Source organism: Parasteatoda tepidariorum, chromosome 5, assembly GCF_043381705.1.
Source record: "Parasteatoda tepidariorum isolate YZ-2023 chromosome 5, CAS_Ptep_4.0, whole genome shotgun sequence".
Classification (NCBI taxonomy): domain Eukaryota; kingdom Metazoa; phylum Arthropoda; class Arachnida; order Araneae; family Theridiidae; genus Parasteatoda; species Parasteatoda tepidariorum.
Window position 1 is genome coordinate 87,010,955 of NC_092208.1, and position 18,598 is coordinate 87,029,552.

The window sequence follows — 18,598 nt, forward strand, 5'->3', positions numbered from 1 at the left end:
TATAGAATTGAATTTTCCATTTTAAACTCTTGAAATTTGGCATATAAAAAATAAATTTCAATTTCTGATGAAAAATATGGACAGAATTATTTGAAAGATTATATCTAGTGTGTTTACATCTCTCCACAAGCAGCAACTTTGTTTTAATTTTTTAACTCAGTGACTTGTAAAATTTATTTAAATACATCAAAAGTGTGCTTTTTATATTGTTCTATTCAACGTTTCCACAATTCATTAAACCACAATCTGTTTCACTGTACCGTTGTTCCGTAGCGTATGAAAGCGCCAATCATTTTACAGGTTTGATGAAATACTTGCGAACCCCGCATGTGCGTATAGTGAGCTGGATTCGATGAGATTATTACACTCTCATGTACAACTTTACTGAATTTTGCAAGATATTCTCAATTTCAAGCTTCATTTTCCACCCTCTGAAATCGAACTGAAAAATCTCTTGATTATTTTTTAATGGCTAATATAATCAAGAAAATAGTTCCTTGTCAAAAACTAGTTGTTTTATCATGATCATGTAAAGTTTGTGAACATTATTTTACATTTTGTTAATGTATATGAGGCTTAAAAATATTTTTTGAGTGCTTAAAAGGTACTTATTTTTTGTTGAAAGATTTGACTGCCTTAACATCAGCTGATGATGATACAAATGAAAACTGTAGTTCTAAGAGAAAAAGTACTTCAGAAACAGATTTCGTGTTCAAAATTTTAGTCTGAATGAGGACATTTCAATATCTTGGCACAGCAATTATACATTAAGGCCTGAATAATTGCCCCAATAGTATCTTATGCACCACATAATGACTTTCAGCAGTTCAAAATACTTCTAGATTATTCAGTTTTTAATATCAGCATTTCCAAAGCTGCGTCGATTTTCACCGTTTGCCGGTGGAACTCAACAACCAATTTCTGTCATTCACAGTAACATATATATTGTTGCCATGCAACAAAACATGTGATAAATAGTTATTGAGCCTTTCACTTTTATGTTAGGTGTGAATCTTTTCTTTCATTCTCACTAACAAAAAGCAATTTAATCATAACATAGGCTTAAAAACAAAAATCTTAAATATTTCTGAAAAAACACTACAATTGTATTCTAATCAATTCTATAAGAAGAAAAATGTAAGTGAATGTATCAATGGCTCAATTATTTTTATCACAAATTTTATATTGCATTTTTGTTTCCTTCTACAGTTTTGAACAACCTGAGACAGCATGCAGGTTTGCTTCCTGAGAGTTTAATTTGGGGATACATTGTTCAACTGAGTTCAGTCTTAAGAAGTATACATGCTGCTGGATTAGCGTGTAGGGCGTTTGATCCTTCTAAAATCCTTGTCACTGGAAAATCTCGGTAATCCTCCTTTTATTCATTAATTTTTTTAAAATCAATATGTTCTTAGTTTTGTTGTGTTGCAGAGCTTTTACCATGTTGATTGTGTTGATAGTTTTCAATTGCATATGCATGTAATGCATGTCAGTCATGGCTTAAAATTAAAAATGGTCTTCCAAATTTGATTCGGACCACCATAAAATAAATTATCAGTGGTTTTCTGGACCAGTAATTACTATAAAAGGGTAGTATACTGTTTAATATTTGTTTATTTTTGGAATTTTATTTTAATAAATGAAAAAATATTTTAAAGCAAATATAATTGTAAAAGAAATATATTTGTGAAGGAAATGAAATCTGTAAAGAATATATAAAATAAAAAAATGACTACATTTATTATAAAACTTAAAGTATACGTTTTATTTGCTTTTTTAAATTATTATTTATTAAAAGAATATGAAATTAATATTTTAAATTCTCTGATTTTGACTTGTATTTTCTTCACAAAATAGCATATTTCATCTTATTTATGACATCACATATTCTCTGCATTTTAATCTTTTTATTCAAATCCGATTTATTAACTTTTTAAGGAAAATTCTAATAGAGGCACATTAGCAAACCAGTGACAGTGTATATGGACTAGTAATGTCCTTTGAACTAAATTTACTTAGTTTTAACCCCTGGTGTTAGTATTTATAATGTGAGAGTGAACTTAGACATTTTCTTAACATTAGAACTGATATGTCGAGGTTGGGTTACTTCTTTTACCTGTGGGTAACGATTCTAGGGAGATCAAATCCACTGATGTTATTCTTCAAATTGGCACCAATCTGATTGGCAATTGATCGAAATCAGTTTAATAGTCTCTTAGAAATAAATGTTTAAAAATCTGACTTCTTTGGGGTGCAAAAAATACGCAAAAAGTGAAATGATCTTTAAAAGGTCCAAACATTTGACCACTCTCCTGATTAAATTATTGAGATCGTATTTCCCAGATTGTGACTACCCCCTATATTTTGGGAGTCAGAAATCTGAAACCAGCGGGAAAAAAGGTATGCTACCCCCCAGATGCTGAAGATCAGAAATCCAAACTTGTAAGAAAAAATTTATATTTATTTGAAAAAGGTCCGTTTTTTTAATTTATTCATTGCTATACATCTATTTAAAAGCATACACTGTAAAAAATTTCGCATCAAATTACTATAAAAAGTACCGGCATTTTGGGTAAATCATATGTAAAATCTATTTTAATGTAACATTATATTGAGTTAGTCACTTAAAAATTCATCTGCATATCCATGATTACGTCCTCCAACTATAAAGATTAAGTCATGATATGTGAAAATTCAACCATTACATCAAAAGTTATTGAGGTGTTTGTGTACATAGTACTTAATACTCATTTTTAAAATTATTATAAGTTTTGTTAAGAGATTTCCCCTTGCTCCTAATTTTCTTAAATATTTTATTTTACTTTCTAAACATTTTGCTTATAAATTAGATTTCATTTCTGACTGTTTAAGAGTATAAATAATAAATTGATGAGGGGCCACATTCGAGATTCAAAGAGGACTATTTTGAAATATCAAATCTTGTAATGTAAATTCATTTTTCAGATTGAGACTCAATTGCTGTGGTATTTTTGATGTTTTAACGTATGACTCCAATCAACAGCACAATCTTAAGCAAGTTGTGTCAAATTTTCAGGTGTGCAGTGTTCTTTTTAAATGCTCTGAAAATGTATTTTGCATAGTAGAGTGTTTCTTTATTTTTTGTTTTGTTTTGTTTCTAGCAAGAAGACTTAATGGCATTTGGCAAAATAGTTTTAGCTCTTGCTTGTAACACTTTGAATGCCTTCAAAAGAAATACTCTAACCAGTTCTCTTGAGTTGGTGTCTAGGAATTATTCAGCGGATCTGAGAAACTTAATACTGTAATTATTGTTACTACTTTATTTATTTTCTTTTTTTAAAAAAAATTATACAGTGAAACCTAGATTAAGCGGACACTCTTGGGGGCGAAGAATTTGTCTGTTTAGGAGAAGGGTACACTAATAATACAAACTCCACCATAAATTGTTTATCGAATAATTGTAATGATATAGAAATAATTAAACTATATATTATAGCTATTTATATTGCATTCCTGAGAAACTTTTACGCTTTTCGACTAAGTGTTTTTCTAGTGGTGGGATCAAATCAATAAAATTGAGATTGTATGTTTGTGTTTAGTAAAAGTTTTAGCAAAGAGTAAAAAACACAGTTCCTTTCATATATATATGTTTGAATTATTCGAATGTAATAGTAGGCAAAATCATTTTAAATTGTATTTATTTAATGAAGAATGAAATGTGATATTATAAATTTTGCCACCACATTAGTATAAAAATAAAATCTTACAGGAAAACCGGAAGATTTTATACACGATTACAAATATGATACTGATATTTATTTAAAATTTTTCATCAATTTCATAATTTTTTTTAGATAAAAATGTCTTAGTTCATCTATAAAAGTTTGAGCATCATTTATTTAGTTTTGGTTCATTTTAGAAAGCATAAATTGAGTATCAGTTTCTTCATTTTGATTATCGACCTCATTATTTGCGACCATTTCAATAATTTCGTCCTTATATAAATCATTCTTTTGACATTCAATATTCTTGTCAATGCTTACGATATGCCTGGATCAAGCGATTAATAGACCAACGGTAGAAGTATATTCCACCATTTGGAGGAAATATTGCAATTTTTACATTCTTTAGATTAATGTGATGTTGAGACGTTGCACAAGAAAATGAACTTTCCATTTTTTCGACCCATTTTGTTCAAGCAACCACTGTCATTAAGTCCTAGGTCATCCATGCTTGTGAATTTGCTTTTCATTGTATTCCAAGACTTAATAAATTTGTTCCTTTGAAACACCTGGGCTTTGCTTTTTCTATAACTCATGAAGACTCCTGTTCGTCTGTCACACTCTGCTAAAAAAGACAAATCTCATTAGCATTTCATATGTCTCCAGATGCGTAGTCCTTAAATAAGGAAGGTAGTTTCTTCAATCATTTTTTAACCATGTCAGCATCCACAGAAGCACACTCTCTGCTTAGTGACTTATAAAAAATCATGCCTCTTTTGGAACTTTTTTAACCATTCATTAGAAGTTTTAAACTCCTATAGTCCCAATTTCCCAGTTGTCTCTTAAGATTTTTCCTGAAGCATTGGTCCTGATACTGGATACTTGTTGCTTCTAACTTGAGTAAACGATTAAAAAACACATCTGTCAATTTTAAATTCAGATTCCGTTTTCTGAAGGCATTCCAATTTGTTTCTCTTTTTAATCTTTGCACCACATCTTTATTATTTTTTTAATTACGTGTGCAGCCTGAGTCTTAAAATTTTAAAGTGTTTGGCCAATTTTCGGACACCGCATTTTTGATGACTTCAAATTTTTCTTTCAAAGTTAAAGCGTGGCGAGGCATTATTGAACAAAAAGAGATTTGCTCAATAATAAGGATCTGTTAAAAGTTTTATCTCAGATACTCCTTTAAAATAATTTCAGACGTTGCTGCAGAGAAATGAAAATGTTTTTCCTAAATGCACAGTTATTCAAATAAGTCATACGATACCAAATAGATACTTGTATTCTTACTTCACTTTCCCACTTGGTTCCAATCAGTAAGTTGGTTCAATCAGTAAGTAAAAGTGAAATGAGAATCCTTTAGTACTCCTTTCCTAAGGAGACTCCTTACCTTAAGGAGATCTTTTAGTACTGAAATAACTTAACTTTATTTTAAATTATGGATAAGGTAAACTTTACATGCTTTAAAAAATGGTAGATACATACATTATTTTTTAAACTGTAAATTGAAATAATTTTTAAAAAAAAATTTAGGATAAGTGATGTCCTGATTGAAAATAATGTTTCAGGGCATAAGTGACTGTCGGCGTCTGGTAACAGGAGTATCTGCTGTGTGTAGAAGGCACATAATTTTTTTTTCACAGAAGATTCACGAGGAATTTTTTAAAAAAATGCTCGTAATGAAAAGGGTGTCTTTGTAGGAGTGTCCGTAACATGAGGTTTCATTGTAATAATTGCTAATACTTTGAATGTCTTTAAAAAAAAAAAAAAAAAAAAAAAAAAAAAAAAAAAAAANAAAAAAAAAAAAAAAAAAAAAAAAAAAAAAAAAAAAACACTCTATCCAGCTCTCTTGAATTGGTGCTCAAGAATTATTCAGCTGATCTATGAAATTTAATTCTGTAATTATTATTACCATCTTTTTATTTTTGTGCATTTCCTAATAAAATTTCTTCTATATATACTTTGATAATAAAATAATTTCTTTCTAAATCTGGATTTATTGAATAGTTAAATAATAATAATCAGTTGTTCTAGATCCATACTACTCTGAATATGTTGTACATAAGTTATTTCAATGCGGTGTACAGCTCTCCTTCGAAATATTAGAATAATTGAAAAATTTAGCATTGAAAAGTCTTACTTTATTCATTTTTTTTACTTACTTAAATTAAATTACAAATTTAGCGAGTCAAACCTAAATATTTGTTTTAAACATTAATAAAATCAAAATAAAGCATAAATTAATTACACAATTTATTTTTGAAAAAAAAAAGACATATTAAAATAAAATTTTATGTGGTTTAAATATGTTATAGAATATTTCATTATAAACACTGAAATTCATTTATAAATGGAAAAGAAAAGTTATTTTGTAGCATAGCCTTTAGCTTTGACATATAGCTACTGCATATCAATGTTTTTGCATCTAATAAATAAGTTTTTGGCCGTCTTTTTTTCCCCTCCAAATTAGCTGAAGTAGAATAAACATTCATTTTGCCACTAGTTTAGCTTTGTTTATTGGACTAGTTCAGCAGATGAATAGAATATAATAAAGGTAATTATAGTAATGGCAAATGTAAAAAATTTCAAGCTGAACTGCTTTATAGTGCTCAATAGCTTTTGATTGTGTAGAGAAACTTCAATTTTTTTTTAAAGCCAGAGAACAAAAGACGATATTTTTTGAGCCATGAGTTTTATTTGCAGAACAATAACACAACAAAGAGTCAGTGAGATAGTTATAACCAAATTAACTAACTTCTTTTGTACTGTATAGTAGTAAAACAATATATTAAGCAAGTACTTTATTTATAATGTATGTGTAATGTATATGTATGTATAAACTTTTATAATTTTTTGAAATCTCGTTTTTTTTCCCCTCTCTCCTTTTTTTGAACTGGGTTATAAGCAATCAAATATTGTGCTCCCGTGGTTCTTGTTTTGGGAGTTTGACTGTAAGTAAAACATGTATTTAGTTGTATATGTTTGAGTAGTTTTTATTTGTAAATAACTAATAGTTCCTGACAACCAGTTTTGTAAATAAAAATTCTTTTTTCTGTTTTGTTCATTTAGATATGCAAAATTTTATACTTCTCAAAATTTGAAACAAGTTAAAACTAAGAATTATTTTTCTTTTTATTCTAATCAGCACGCATTGCATTGCAGTAATAATAGATGTTGCAAAGAGGGAAACATTAGTATCAGGGTGAATATATTTTGAATAAAACAGAGTTTGTGGCTTAATAAATAATATATGTTAACCTTTTTAAATAAGAGGAAGTTAAATACAATCTTTGATAAATTACAGAGCAACATACAGAAAGAAAGAAAAACTGCACTTTGGTAAAATTGAATTTTGTATTTATTTGCAGTCAAAGTTTTATTTATTTATTTTTATTCTTATTTTGCTTAAATGAGATTTTATTAGCCCATGTTTTTTGTTTTTATCGTTATTTTTCTCGATTAAAATTTTTTTTTAAGGAAATACATATATCTGCCACTTAGGTGAGCAGTGTTATGTGAAAGATTGAAATGGAAGACATTTAAATTTATTTCTGGTAACAATGCAGAATAACGAATATCATCTCCTTCTTGTTAACTCATTTTTATAAAGCAATGTGTGGCCACTAGCTACCTTCTATTTTAACATAAAAAATGTTCTTACATTATTTTTATATAAAATAAACCCTGCTGCATTTTTTGAAGGAATCCACATTTTGTTCACAACACATTGTTTTATTTTCTTTCTTGACAGCTTTAAAGTTAACATTCATTGTTATTAGTGATGTTAAAGGATATTGCAATTTATTCTTGCAAAAACTTGTTCTAACATTCCTGTTGGGGTCATTACTGTTCACAATTCAGTGAACAGTAATGACCCCAACAGGAATGTTAGAACAAAGTGCACAATTCAGTCTACTATGTGTAGACAAAAGCATTCTACTCTAGCCGTGTGTTTTAAATCAAAATGGTTCAAAATAAAAGAAAAACTGAGTTTAGTTTTATGAATAGTAAATATGTAAATAAATAGTAAATGTGAAAAGAGATATGTTTATTTTTCTTTTCTTTTTAGTCTTTATTGTTATTTTAAGATTAACTAAGGGTAATTTTTTATAACACTTTCATCTGCTATTATGTTTTAATGGACTTTTAACTGTATTTTTTAGGTACCTTCTTCATAATCAAGCACGTCCTCGAAGCATAAATGATATTATGCCAATGATTGGTGCTAGATTTTACACTCAATTAGATGCAGCTCAGATGCGTAGTGATGTTATAGAAAATGAACTATCTAAAGTAAGCTGTTAATCATCTTTTATTTTATTTTTTTATTTAATAATTTCAGTTGTATTATTTAAAAAGAAAAAAGATATTTTAAAGGGTTGCCTCTGGTCAAAGAATCTTAAAAATTTGGAAAAATTGGAAAATGAAGGGGAAATTTAATTAAAACAACTAAAGGAAAATACATAATTTATAGTTAAAGGTCAAATATGTTTTTTCCAAAAAACAAAGTAATGAAAATTCTTAAAAATATAGTCTAATGCTAAATTTTGGTTTAATTTATTTAAATAAATATTTACTGGTTTTTTAGGATAAGTTAAGGTTAAGTTGTTTTTGCTCTATTTATGCAAATATATATTTTAAACTGCATGAAAATTGTAGGCATTTGAAAATTAATCTTTCTTAAAAGGTTGAATATTACAGTGGTCAAAGCCATTTGTTTTCATTGTTAAGATTTTCACTATGAACGTTTATACTTACAAACAAGAAATGTTTTGCGTAGTAACTAAAAGTTATCTTTGATCTGTCATAAATAACAACAAAATGCAGTATGTGTGTGTTGTCTATTGTATCACTTTACTGATATTTGTTTAAATTTTTTCATGTAATGTGTTTGCTTTGCATATACTTTCAGTACTTCTTTTTTAAAAAAAGTCGTTTATTTTCATTTTCAATAACAAGTAAAAGTGTTTTTATAATATATAATTTTTCTTCATTAATAAGTCAAAATTGAAGGATTAATAATTAAATGTATACCCTCAGTTACAAAATGACATCAACCAACACAGTTATGCTAAAATGATTTCAATAATATTTTGTCCCTTCAGTGGCTTTACATTATTAAATTAAGCAGAATATGTTTTCAGTATTTCATAACAAATTATTAAAATTTTTTTTTATTATATTCAATATCATCTGGCTTAATGCTATTGCTCTAGACCATCTCACAGTAGTAAAAATTTACTACATTCAAGCAATTTTTTCCGCTACTTATCCCTTTTGAGGAATGTTAAAGAACCCTTTTCACAATATCTGTCAGTAAGCGGGTGAGGGACCACTTTCATCAGCCTGTGTAGGGACAGAGGGTGCATGTTATTTGTCCCCTGTAATCTGTCCTACCTTAAAGTGCTCGACTTCACGCACGGGTCGTTGGGCTACCGAAACAGGGAAGCCATCCTCTCTGCAAAGGATCAAAATTACGATGGTATGTTTTCAGATCATCCTCAGGGATTTTTCCCAGACTGTCGCTAATAGCCCATTGTGGAGCTCTAGTGCGACATAAGTAAAGTATCACCTACCTACCACAATATCTGTATTAAAACTGCGCAATATTGATTCAGTTTTAATAGGTGCCAAAGGTATTGAAATAATACATTGTACCTATATTAGTATAATTGATGCCTGCGAAAATTGCACCAAGTACTATAATATAAATAATGCCTATTAGTACCAATATTAACTAAGCATCATTGACCTCAAAATAGTATGGCGCATTTATATTTTTTTCCTGAACAAATTAGTGCAATTTCACCACTAATTTTACTTTATAGAACATAGCTTATTTCTTTAATTTCAATTAGTACCTATTATGAAAATTAATTAAGCTTCAGTGGTGTAAATAATATTTTATTTTTACTCCTTCTTTATACGAATTAGTACAATTTCTCCATTAATTTTTCTTATTACTACATAGCTTATTCTTTACTTCAATTAATAACTATTATAAAATTTTTTGTGCTTTTCAAAATAACGTGATACCATTACTTCATTAGTTTTGCTCTTTTTAACAAAATTTATAATTTTTTTTACTTCAAGTAATGCCTATTACTAAAATTAATCGAGCATAATTTGTCTTCACGACAATATAACAAGTTTTCGCGATTTAAACGAATTAGTACTATTTCTCCATTTATTTTGCTTTCCATTAATATTTCTTTTTTATTTCAAAAACCTTTAATTTCAAATTATTTAGTTTCATAAAAACACATTTTTAAAGCATAACTATAAACAAAATCAACATCTGGTTAATATAACTTTAGAGAATACTTATTTCGTAATATCACATGGTCTATCTGTGCTACCATGTTTGCATTGATTATCGAGTTTATCTGATATAACAGGTAAAAAATAATTCAATAATTGAAAACATTCAATAAACTTCATTTTTTAATGAGAGTTTTAAGGTAGCAGTCATCATTGATGTAATCTTTTAAAAATTTGAGAAATGAAATAGAACCAATAAAAGTTTAATTTAAAACAATGGGTAATGCTAGCAATGGGAAGTAATTGTTGCTTATTTTAGTAATTTGTAGTGTAGTGTGCAACTTTTTTTTAAAAGAAAAGTAGTGAAGTAGTATATATATATATGTGTGTGTGCGTATATATGTATAAAATTAAAAAAACACAATTGTTAATAGCAATTTCTGGCAACTACTTTTAATGTTAGTTTAGCAAGAAAATCTAATTTATTTTGACCACATCTTCAAATACTAATGGTTATTCATGAAATATTGATGTTTTTTTAAATTAAAGAGTATCTATTTTCTCTGAAGTTTTTGATGTACTTTATTTCTTAGGGAAAACAAAAGAGCATTAAACGTTTAACTAAATCGTTAATCAAAGTGGAGGTTTTTTTAAGCAAATTGTTTTATTAGTAATAAATATTTATGTTTATTAGGAAGTTCAAAATGGAAGATTGTTTCGCATACTTGTAAAATTGGGAACCATCACAGAAAGAGCAGAGTAAGTTTTCATTTATTTAAGAAAAAGTAATTTGCTTACCAAGACCCTACTTTTTTTGTACAAATTTTTTACTTATTCTTTGATTTCCTTGAGCCATTTTGATATGCTTGATTCTGACTTTGGTTATGTTGGCCCAAAATACTATTGATGTGAAAAACATATTCTATTTATTTTTATAATAAGCAGTGGTCAGAGTTTTCCATAGGAATGAAAAAGGGCAGCATACTTCCTTACAGAAGAGGGCACTTAGAGTTTTGAAAGGACACTCACTTACCACCGTTAAAATTTATCAAAATTTCTAATATTATGTAATAACTGAATTTGATCCTCAACAGTTTTAAATTACCCTCTTGTATTATTTTATGTTTGTATTTCAAAAAGTAATTCTCAATCCTTATTAAAATAAGAGAATAATTTGTAGTTTATAAAAAAAATTTAAGGCACATTAAAAAACTATCGCTGTGCCTAATTTTTTTTTTTTCAGAAAAAATAAATTTAGGGAAAAAGTGATCAATTGATCAATAACTTAAAAGCTTTCTTCATAATTTAAACTGAAAATTATAAAGAAATAAACATTTAACGATGCATTTTTTTTAATAAAAAAGTATTTATTTAAACAGTAATTTTAAGATTTAAAATCACTTAAAAAATTTATCAATGTAAAAAAAGAGAGAAATCCACCCAAAAAAGAGAAACTTATAAAAATTTAAGTGGTTGTGAATAATTAAAAAAAGAAATATTTATAATAGCAATCAGAATTAAACCTGTAAACTCAGATAATTTAACCAGTGTGTAATAATCATTTGTACAGTTAATTATTTTTTTAATGGAATATGAATAAAAAGGTAGTGTTTTTAAGGGATGGTGGCTAATTTTGATGAAAAGGTCAAATAGGACGCATAAAAAGGCAAAGAGGACAGGCTGCCCTTCTAAAAATTCTTAGGGGGAACACTGGTCATAGTTATGGTTGCATAGTTTTAAATACTAGCATATTACAAAGGAGCATTAAAAAATAAAAATTAATTACACCACAGTGTGGTTGGTAGAAGAATTGGGAGTAACTGATATGTTGCACTTGGACAAATCAATTTAATATGTGAATTGAGTGCGAAAAAAGGGTTAAATCACAATTTAAAATTTCTCTGTCTACATTCTTTAAAATCACTTTTTACCTAACTTTTACTTAATCTTTCTTTCAACGGGGTACACTTTTTAAGCAGTTTTACAATATAAATATAATACTAAGTTTTGTAGTTATTTGTCTGATGTTCTTTGTTGTAATACGAATTAAATCTATACAAATCTTGTTTGAAGTTTGAAAGAAAATCGTACATCAATAGCATTTAATATTTTATTACTATAATAGGTACAGTTTTGCCTATCTTACAGATTATTAATAAAAAAATATTATGTTAGATTTTTTTTCAAGTAGAATTACGTTTTTAAATGAGCATTTCATCATTAATTTTAGACTTAATATGGACCATTCCTGGGCAGAAACAGGTGATCGCTACCTGCTCAAACTTTTTCGAGATTATCTGTTTCACCAAGTGACTGAAGATGGAAGACCATGGGTTGATTCAGCACATGTAATACAGTGTCTCAACAAGGTGATTAGACAAATATTTTTTTCTTCTTCTTTACCATCGACGGGAGGGCTTTCTGTTTACAATTATTATTATTTATTCTTTTATAAGTAAACTAACATCTACCATTTAATCGATTTTGGTATAACTTTTCAAAATTAATAAATTATAAGCCACCATCCAAACAGAGTGTGTGGTATTATTTAAATTAACAAAATTAGAATGATACAATTATGCATGAGTTAAATGCATATGAATTATGACAATTATGAATTAATGTAATTTAATCTGCAATTTTTCTATAAAATTGTAGCTTAGGGGGTAGTTCTCAGATATGGACATGCCATTCTTCTGTTAGACTACAGAATTCCGTCCCTCCACCCCATTTTCATCATAATTTTAATATTCCTGACATTTCAAAATTAAATATCTTGAACTGGGGCACCATCCAATAAATGTACAAATGTAATTGAAGTATCTTACTTATTCTATCCAATATGTTATTTCTGAAATTAAATTTTTGTAAGTCTTGTATTGTTGTTAGATAAAAATAAAGAAAAACAAATTTTCTTTTCTCGAAAATTTATAAGGAAGAATTGGGGTTAAATACTAATTTACTATTTTTTTGAAGTTGAGATTAAACCTTGTATGGAGATGATTTGTTTCAAAAAATTAAATTACCTTTATTCTATTTCTTAAAAATGATATTAATCTAATAGGCACAAAAAACTGAATCAGAGAATCTAATATACATAGAAATTGAACAAAAAAATGGCAAACTTGGAGATCGTTCACAAATAGATTTTTTTTTTTTTTTTTTTTTTTTTTTACAAAATTATGTTTAGTTGCATTCAAAACTAGTGAAATATTTTAATTAAAAATATTGAACCAAATTCTAATTTTTAGGAGAATAGTAAATCTTCAGATCAGCTCTTAACTTCAAAAGAAATTATTCCAATTGAGATTTTAATAAGTAAAAGCATTTTGAAACAAACTGAAAAATCTTATAATTTGGAGTGAATTAACTCAAAATATTTATGGAAAAAAGTTATTTTTTATTTAATTAATACTCAATTTAATATAATTCCTTTTTCCTTTAAATTGTAATTTTTATTATAAATTTGTGGGGAAAGGAGTTATCATCTATCAAAAGGTCACCCAAGATGGAATCGTTAACACGTCTTCTATACTAGTGAATTGATGTTTAATAATCGTAGTTGTAGTTACACCACAATACTCTCCCGCCAGAATTTTATCTGAGATAGACTTCGATGAATGGATACCACTAGCAGCCATATATGCGAAAGACCAGGAGAGCTGTATTAAGATTTTGAGCGCTTGTGGTGAGCGCAGAATTAAGTTCACCGAGTGTTGAGCATTTGCCCTGAGAGGTTCGCGTTTGTGTGTGTGTGGTCTCTCCTGCTACGCTATTAGCAGTCGACTGACTGTGTGCAGAATCCCATTGTGTGTAAATCGTAGGGGTAGTTACTCCACAAATTCATAATTGGAAAACCTGTTTCTGAAGTTTTGTTATCGCATAAAGTTTAGCTTTTATTTCAGGGATGAGATTTTTCCGCTTTTTAGCGGATTTCCGCTTTTTTCACTTTCATCGCTTGAATTTCAGCTTTTTTGTCAAAAATTCAGATTTTTCTAAAAATTTAATTTTTTTTTATAAGTATTCCGCTTTTTCAGAAAATTTACCGATTTTCAAAGAGAAACAGAAAATTCAAACTGCATAGCTACCAAACCTTTCTCATTTTTACTTATTTTAGCTGTTTTCTCTCTGTTTACTCACAGCAAATAAGATTTTCGGAATTTTTTACCCGCCCTCCAGATAGATCCGATTTTTGTAGTTCAAACGACGCTGCTTCTGACAAGCCTTTTAGAGGTCCCAAGCCTGGAATCTGCTAATATCTCGATCTCATTCACACGATTTTAATATCAAACATAGCTTATCATATTTGCGTGTTGCGATTCTGATTCACGTGATTTGAGTATTGTATGTTGCGATTCTTATTTACGAGATTTAAAAATCCGATATTGTGATTCGTATTTACGCCTTTTTAAAAACCTATGTAGCGATTCATATTCACGCAAGTTTAAAATTCAATGTCTTGATTTGCTCATGCGGTTTATAATATCAAACATTGATTTTCGTATTTATACGTTATTTTAAAATAAGGCATTGGGATTCGCATTCACGCACTCTAAAAATTCATAATTCTTATTTATGCAATCTAAAAATTCCGCATCATGATTCGTATTTACGCGATCTAAAAATTATGAATCGTGATTTGTATTTACGCGTTTTAAAAATTCTATATCCCAGTTTGTATTTTCTCATTTTCAAAATCGTATATCTAGTTTCATATTCATGTGATTTCAAAATCCATAATTGTTATTCATATTCACGCAATTTTAAGATCAACTATCGCGATTCTTGTAAGAAGTAAATTTTTTTTTAAATTAGTTACTATAAAGGTGACTGTTTTTCTAACGACGATTATTAGTATATGTAAGTGTTACAACATCAGAGAAACTGGAAGGGAATATATTCAAAACTTACATTCTGTGCTTGCAAAGAAGAAAAAATAGGATTTGTCACAAGATGTTTGAAGATGGACTAACGACTAAATATAGCAAACATAAAAGATATAGCAAACAAAAGCAATCACTTAAAAAGGGATTTAATTAAAAAAAAAATTTGGGGGAAAAAGAGTTAATTAACTCATCATCAAAATTTTATTTATAATTGCTGTTATTTATGCTATAAAATGCAAAATTCTTATCAAATAAAAAACAATTATCTAAACAGTTGCTGATTGTCATGTAATTTTTCAAACTAAAATAGCAATTTTTGTATGTTAAGGAGTTACTATATATTTCTACTTCACTGTTATTGATATGTTTCAGAGGGCTGTAGTTAGATTAGACTATAATATGAACATAATGATTCGGTCCATTGTTAAAGTTTTTTTTTCCAATATAATTTAAAAAGTAATATTACTGATATATTTGCTATAAATCACATAACAGTATTTATTAAAAGAAATGAAATATTAATGTATATTCTCAGTAGTTTTAATTTGCTAAACCAGGTAGTTTTTCAAGTAATAATTGTCTCTTATGTGAACTGAGGAAAAATATAATTTCCAGCTTTATTTTTTCAATTGGTAATTTTTATTTTCACTAAATGTTAAGTATCAATGTAATCATTTATATAATAATAGATTAGTACCAATTGTATGTCAACACATTATTTATTACCTTAAACTGTCTGAAATTTATTATTAAAGGGTTGCGCTTGTGTAAAATTTACTATTGTGGAAATTCAGCTTTTTTGCCTTTTGGCTAATCTCATCCCTGTTATTTGTAAACTGTTTCTTCTTAGTTGGATGCAGGAGTTTCTGATAAGATCTGTTTGATGGGAAGAGATGAACAGAATGTGTTGGTGGTGACTTATGCTGAGTTGAAGGCGTGTTTCGAGTCTTCTTTTGGAGAAATACTGAATGCTGCAGCCCCCAAGCATTCTTCTTCTTAGCTGTGTATATATAAAATGGTGATTTTTTTTTGTGTTCCTACCCCCTTTTCTTCTCATTAGAAATGTGTACATAAAAGACATGAGTACTTACAAACACTATATCTGCATTGTTCAGATATGTTTTTATTCTGATGTTAAAATTTATTTTTTCATATTTTGTAAAGATGTGATGTTTACATTGAATACTCAAAAGACTTTTATTTCTCCCCTTCCTTTTTCTTTTCTTCTTTTTTATTTTATTGAAAAATTTTATAAGAGTTTTTGATAAGAAACTTTTTAATGATATAATTCACGAGTAAATGATGAAACCCTGCCAAGACAGAATGATATCTTTGGATAAAGGCCTTCTATTTATTGCGTTAAGAATGTCCCAGTATTACTTCTGGATGCGGAACTCTACAAAATAGTTTCCTAATTAATCTGCCCCCCCACCCCCGAGGAATAGCTTTGCGTATGTAGAATAAATTTTTCACCTCTGTAAAATGCCTTCGTTTTTATTTCAGTTGACTAAAGTTATTTAAAATTGAGCAACAACTTTGAAAATATACCATTTAGGAAAGATTTCTAATTCAAAATGGAATGGTGGCATTTTTAGGGGTTAAACATTTTTTCTGAAGTTGTACAAAAAATCTCCTTCATTTCTTGTAGAAAAAATATAAAATGTGTACAGCCTGTTTCAGTGCTGTAATGACTCTTCTAGGTATATTTGAAGTACCTCAAGAGTATTCATAAAACAATGGTCTCTGCAGAAAACAATTTTATTTTAATTAAAATTACTCTAGATGTATTTTTATAAGTAAAAGCAATATTTATTAGCAACTATTTAAATGTCAGATTTTTAAAATGAAGTTTTTCAATCTTTTTAATAAGTTTAACCAATCAGCACCTTAATTTTTTACATTGCTGTGATGATATATGAAAAAGTGTATTTGCTGTTTAATTTAAAAAAAAAGAAAAAAATCCCTCTCTGATGTCCAAATCACACCTGAAATTTGATCTTCTCTCATGAGCCATGGATTTGAAATTAAATATAGTTATTTTAGTTTTTTTTGGGGGGATTGTTTGTGGTTTTACATTAAATCCATTTCAATTGTTTGTTTAAAATGCTGAGGTACCAACTAGTACAACTATGCACTCAAGGTAACTATGTTATGATTGTGTAATAACAGTTATGGTTTGTAATAATCTGTTAAGAATAAGTTGTTTTTTTTTCCTCTTAGCTACCAACAGTTAGGAAATTCTGTTGTTTACGGCAAATATTTAAAAAAAAGTAACACTTAAATGTTAATTTTTTATAATTAAGAGTAAATTAAGGCATAATATTATAAATTTAGGTATATACCTATATCGAATCATGTGCTAAAAAGTCTTAAAAATGTGCTAATTTGAATTTTGTTAACATTTTATGTATTATTGTACTACCAGCTAATTTATAAAAGTTGGCACCTCTGAGAATTTCATTAAGAAAAGTTTTTTTTTTTTTTTGCCAAATGTCCAGAATAAAAGAAAATTGTTTATTTATTTCTTCTTTTTTTTTAAGCTGAGATATAGATTTATGAAATGAATAACGTAATATTGAAACAAATGAAATTTTTAAAGTATCACACTCTCTTACCTGAAACTTAACCATCATTTTAACTTTTCTTTTTGCAAAACTTTAGAAAAAAGTATAGCACGTTAAATGTAAAAAATGTGTTAAACAAAATATTGTTAAAATTCCCAACCTGTTTATGAACTGTCTAATCCTTAAAGTTTTTTTTTAAGTGAAGAAGGTTTCCATATTGGTGTTATAGTTGTTTCTTATACATTCCTCATTTTTTAAAAATATAAATACATTTGTTGCTACCATTGCAGAATATAAAAATTTTGTAGGGCAAATGTTTCTTGCTTGTCCCAAATTCACTTACCTTTTCTCTTAAATTGAGAATAATCTTTTTTACAGAGTGATTCAAAATTAATTAGGGTTTGATGAATGCATCTGGAGGTTCTTCTTCGTCAGTAAATAAAATAAAATATCTCCATACCTAATATCTAGTTTTTAAGTACTTTCTAAAATACAATATTCATGGTTTGAAAGAGCTCATTTAAAACTTACTGGTGTGGACAGCTAGAAAAATATTAGAAAAATCAAAATTTACTTTTTATAAGTTAGCATATCTTTTTTGACTCCCTAATGTGAAACTTAATATTCTAAATTGAACTTCTTTGGTAAGAATGAATGATTTTTGCATTTTTTAGTTGTTTAATCGATTTCTTAAAACTATTAAGCTTTATGGTAAACTGCTCTTTTTGTATTTTTTTATTTATATAATGTACTGACAAGAAACCCTCTTTTAATGATTTTGTATGCTTATGACTTAATTATAACAATTTTGAGTCATAAATGTTTTTAAAATACAGTAGAACCTTAATTATCCAACACTCACATGAAAATTTTGAATAATCTTTTTCTAGTTTGTGCTTTTAAGAAATTTTTAAACTGTAGTTAACATTTCTACAACAAAAACAAACTTTTTAAAATAATATTATTCATTAAATAATTAACAGTAAGCCTTTTTTTTAAAAATCAACTGATGTTTGTTTCTGGAAAGAAAAAAAAAATTCTGTAAACAACTTAAAAGAATAGCTAGTGACTATGGCATTGAATAAGCAACTAATTTTTTTATGAATAGGGGAAAGTTATGAAGCAACTTTGTAATATAAGATTAGCATAAGTAATATCTGTATTTTAATATTGATATATTCCA

At 27.8% G+C, this 18,598-nt stretch overlaps 1 protein-coding gene across 3 annotated transcripts in view; it reads left to right on the plus strand.

Moving 5' to 3' along the window:
- Positions 1-17,208, plus strand: part of LOC107450479 (Poly(A) specific ribonuclease subunit PAN3) — a 40,844-nt gene extending 23,636 nt beyond the window's left edge. Inside the window, exons 11-17 of one of the 3 annotated variants that reach the window (XM_016066280.3) lie at positions 1,210-1,366; positions 2,965-3,055; positions 3,141-3,280; positions 7,868-7,997; positions 10,660-10,724; positions 12,196-12,334; positions 15,702-17,208. In XM_016066280.3, coding sequence (XP_015921766.1) covers positions 1,210-1,366; positions 2,965-3,055; positions 3,141-3,280; positions 7,868-7,997; positions 10,660-10,724; positions 12,196-12,334; positions 15,702-15,851 — 872 coding nt within the window. In that variant the 3' untranslated portion in view covers positions 15,852-17,208. The remainder of the gene's footprint in view (positions 1-1,209; positions 1,367-2,964; positions 3,056-3,140; positions 3,281-7,867; positions 7,998-10,659; positions 10,725-12,195; positions 12,335-15,701) is intronic. The other 2 variants (XM_016066281.3, XM_043044454.2) reach the window with 2 other exon arrangements.
- The last annotated feature ends 1,390 nt before the right edge of the window (positions 17,209-18,598 follow it).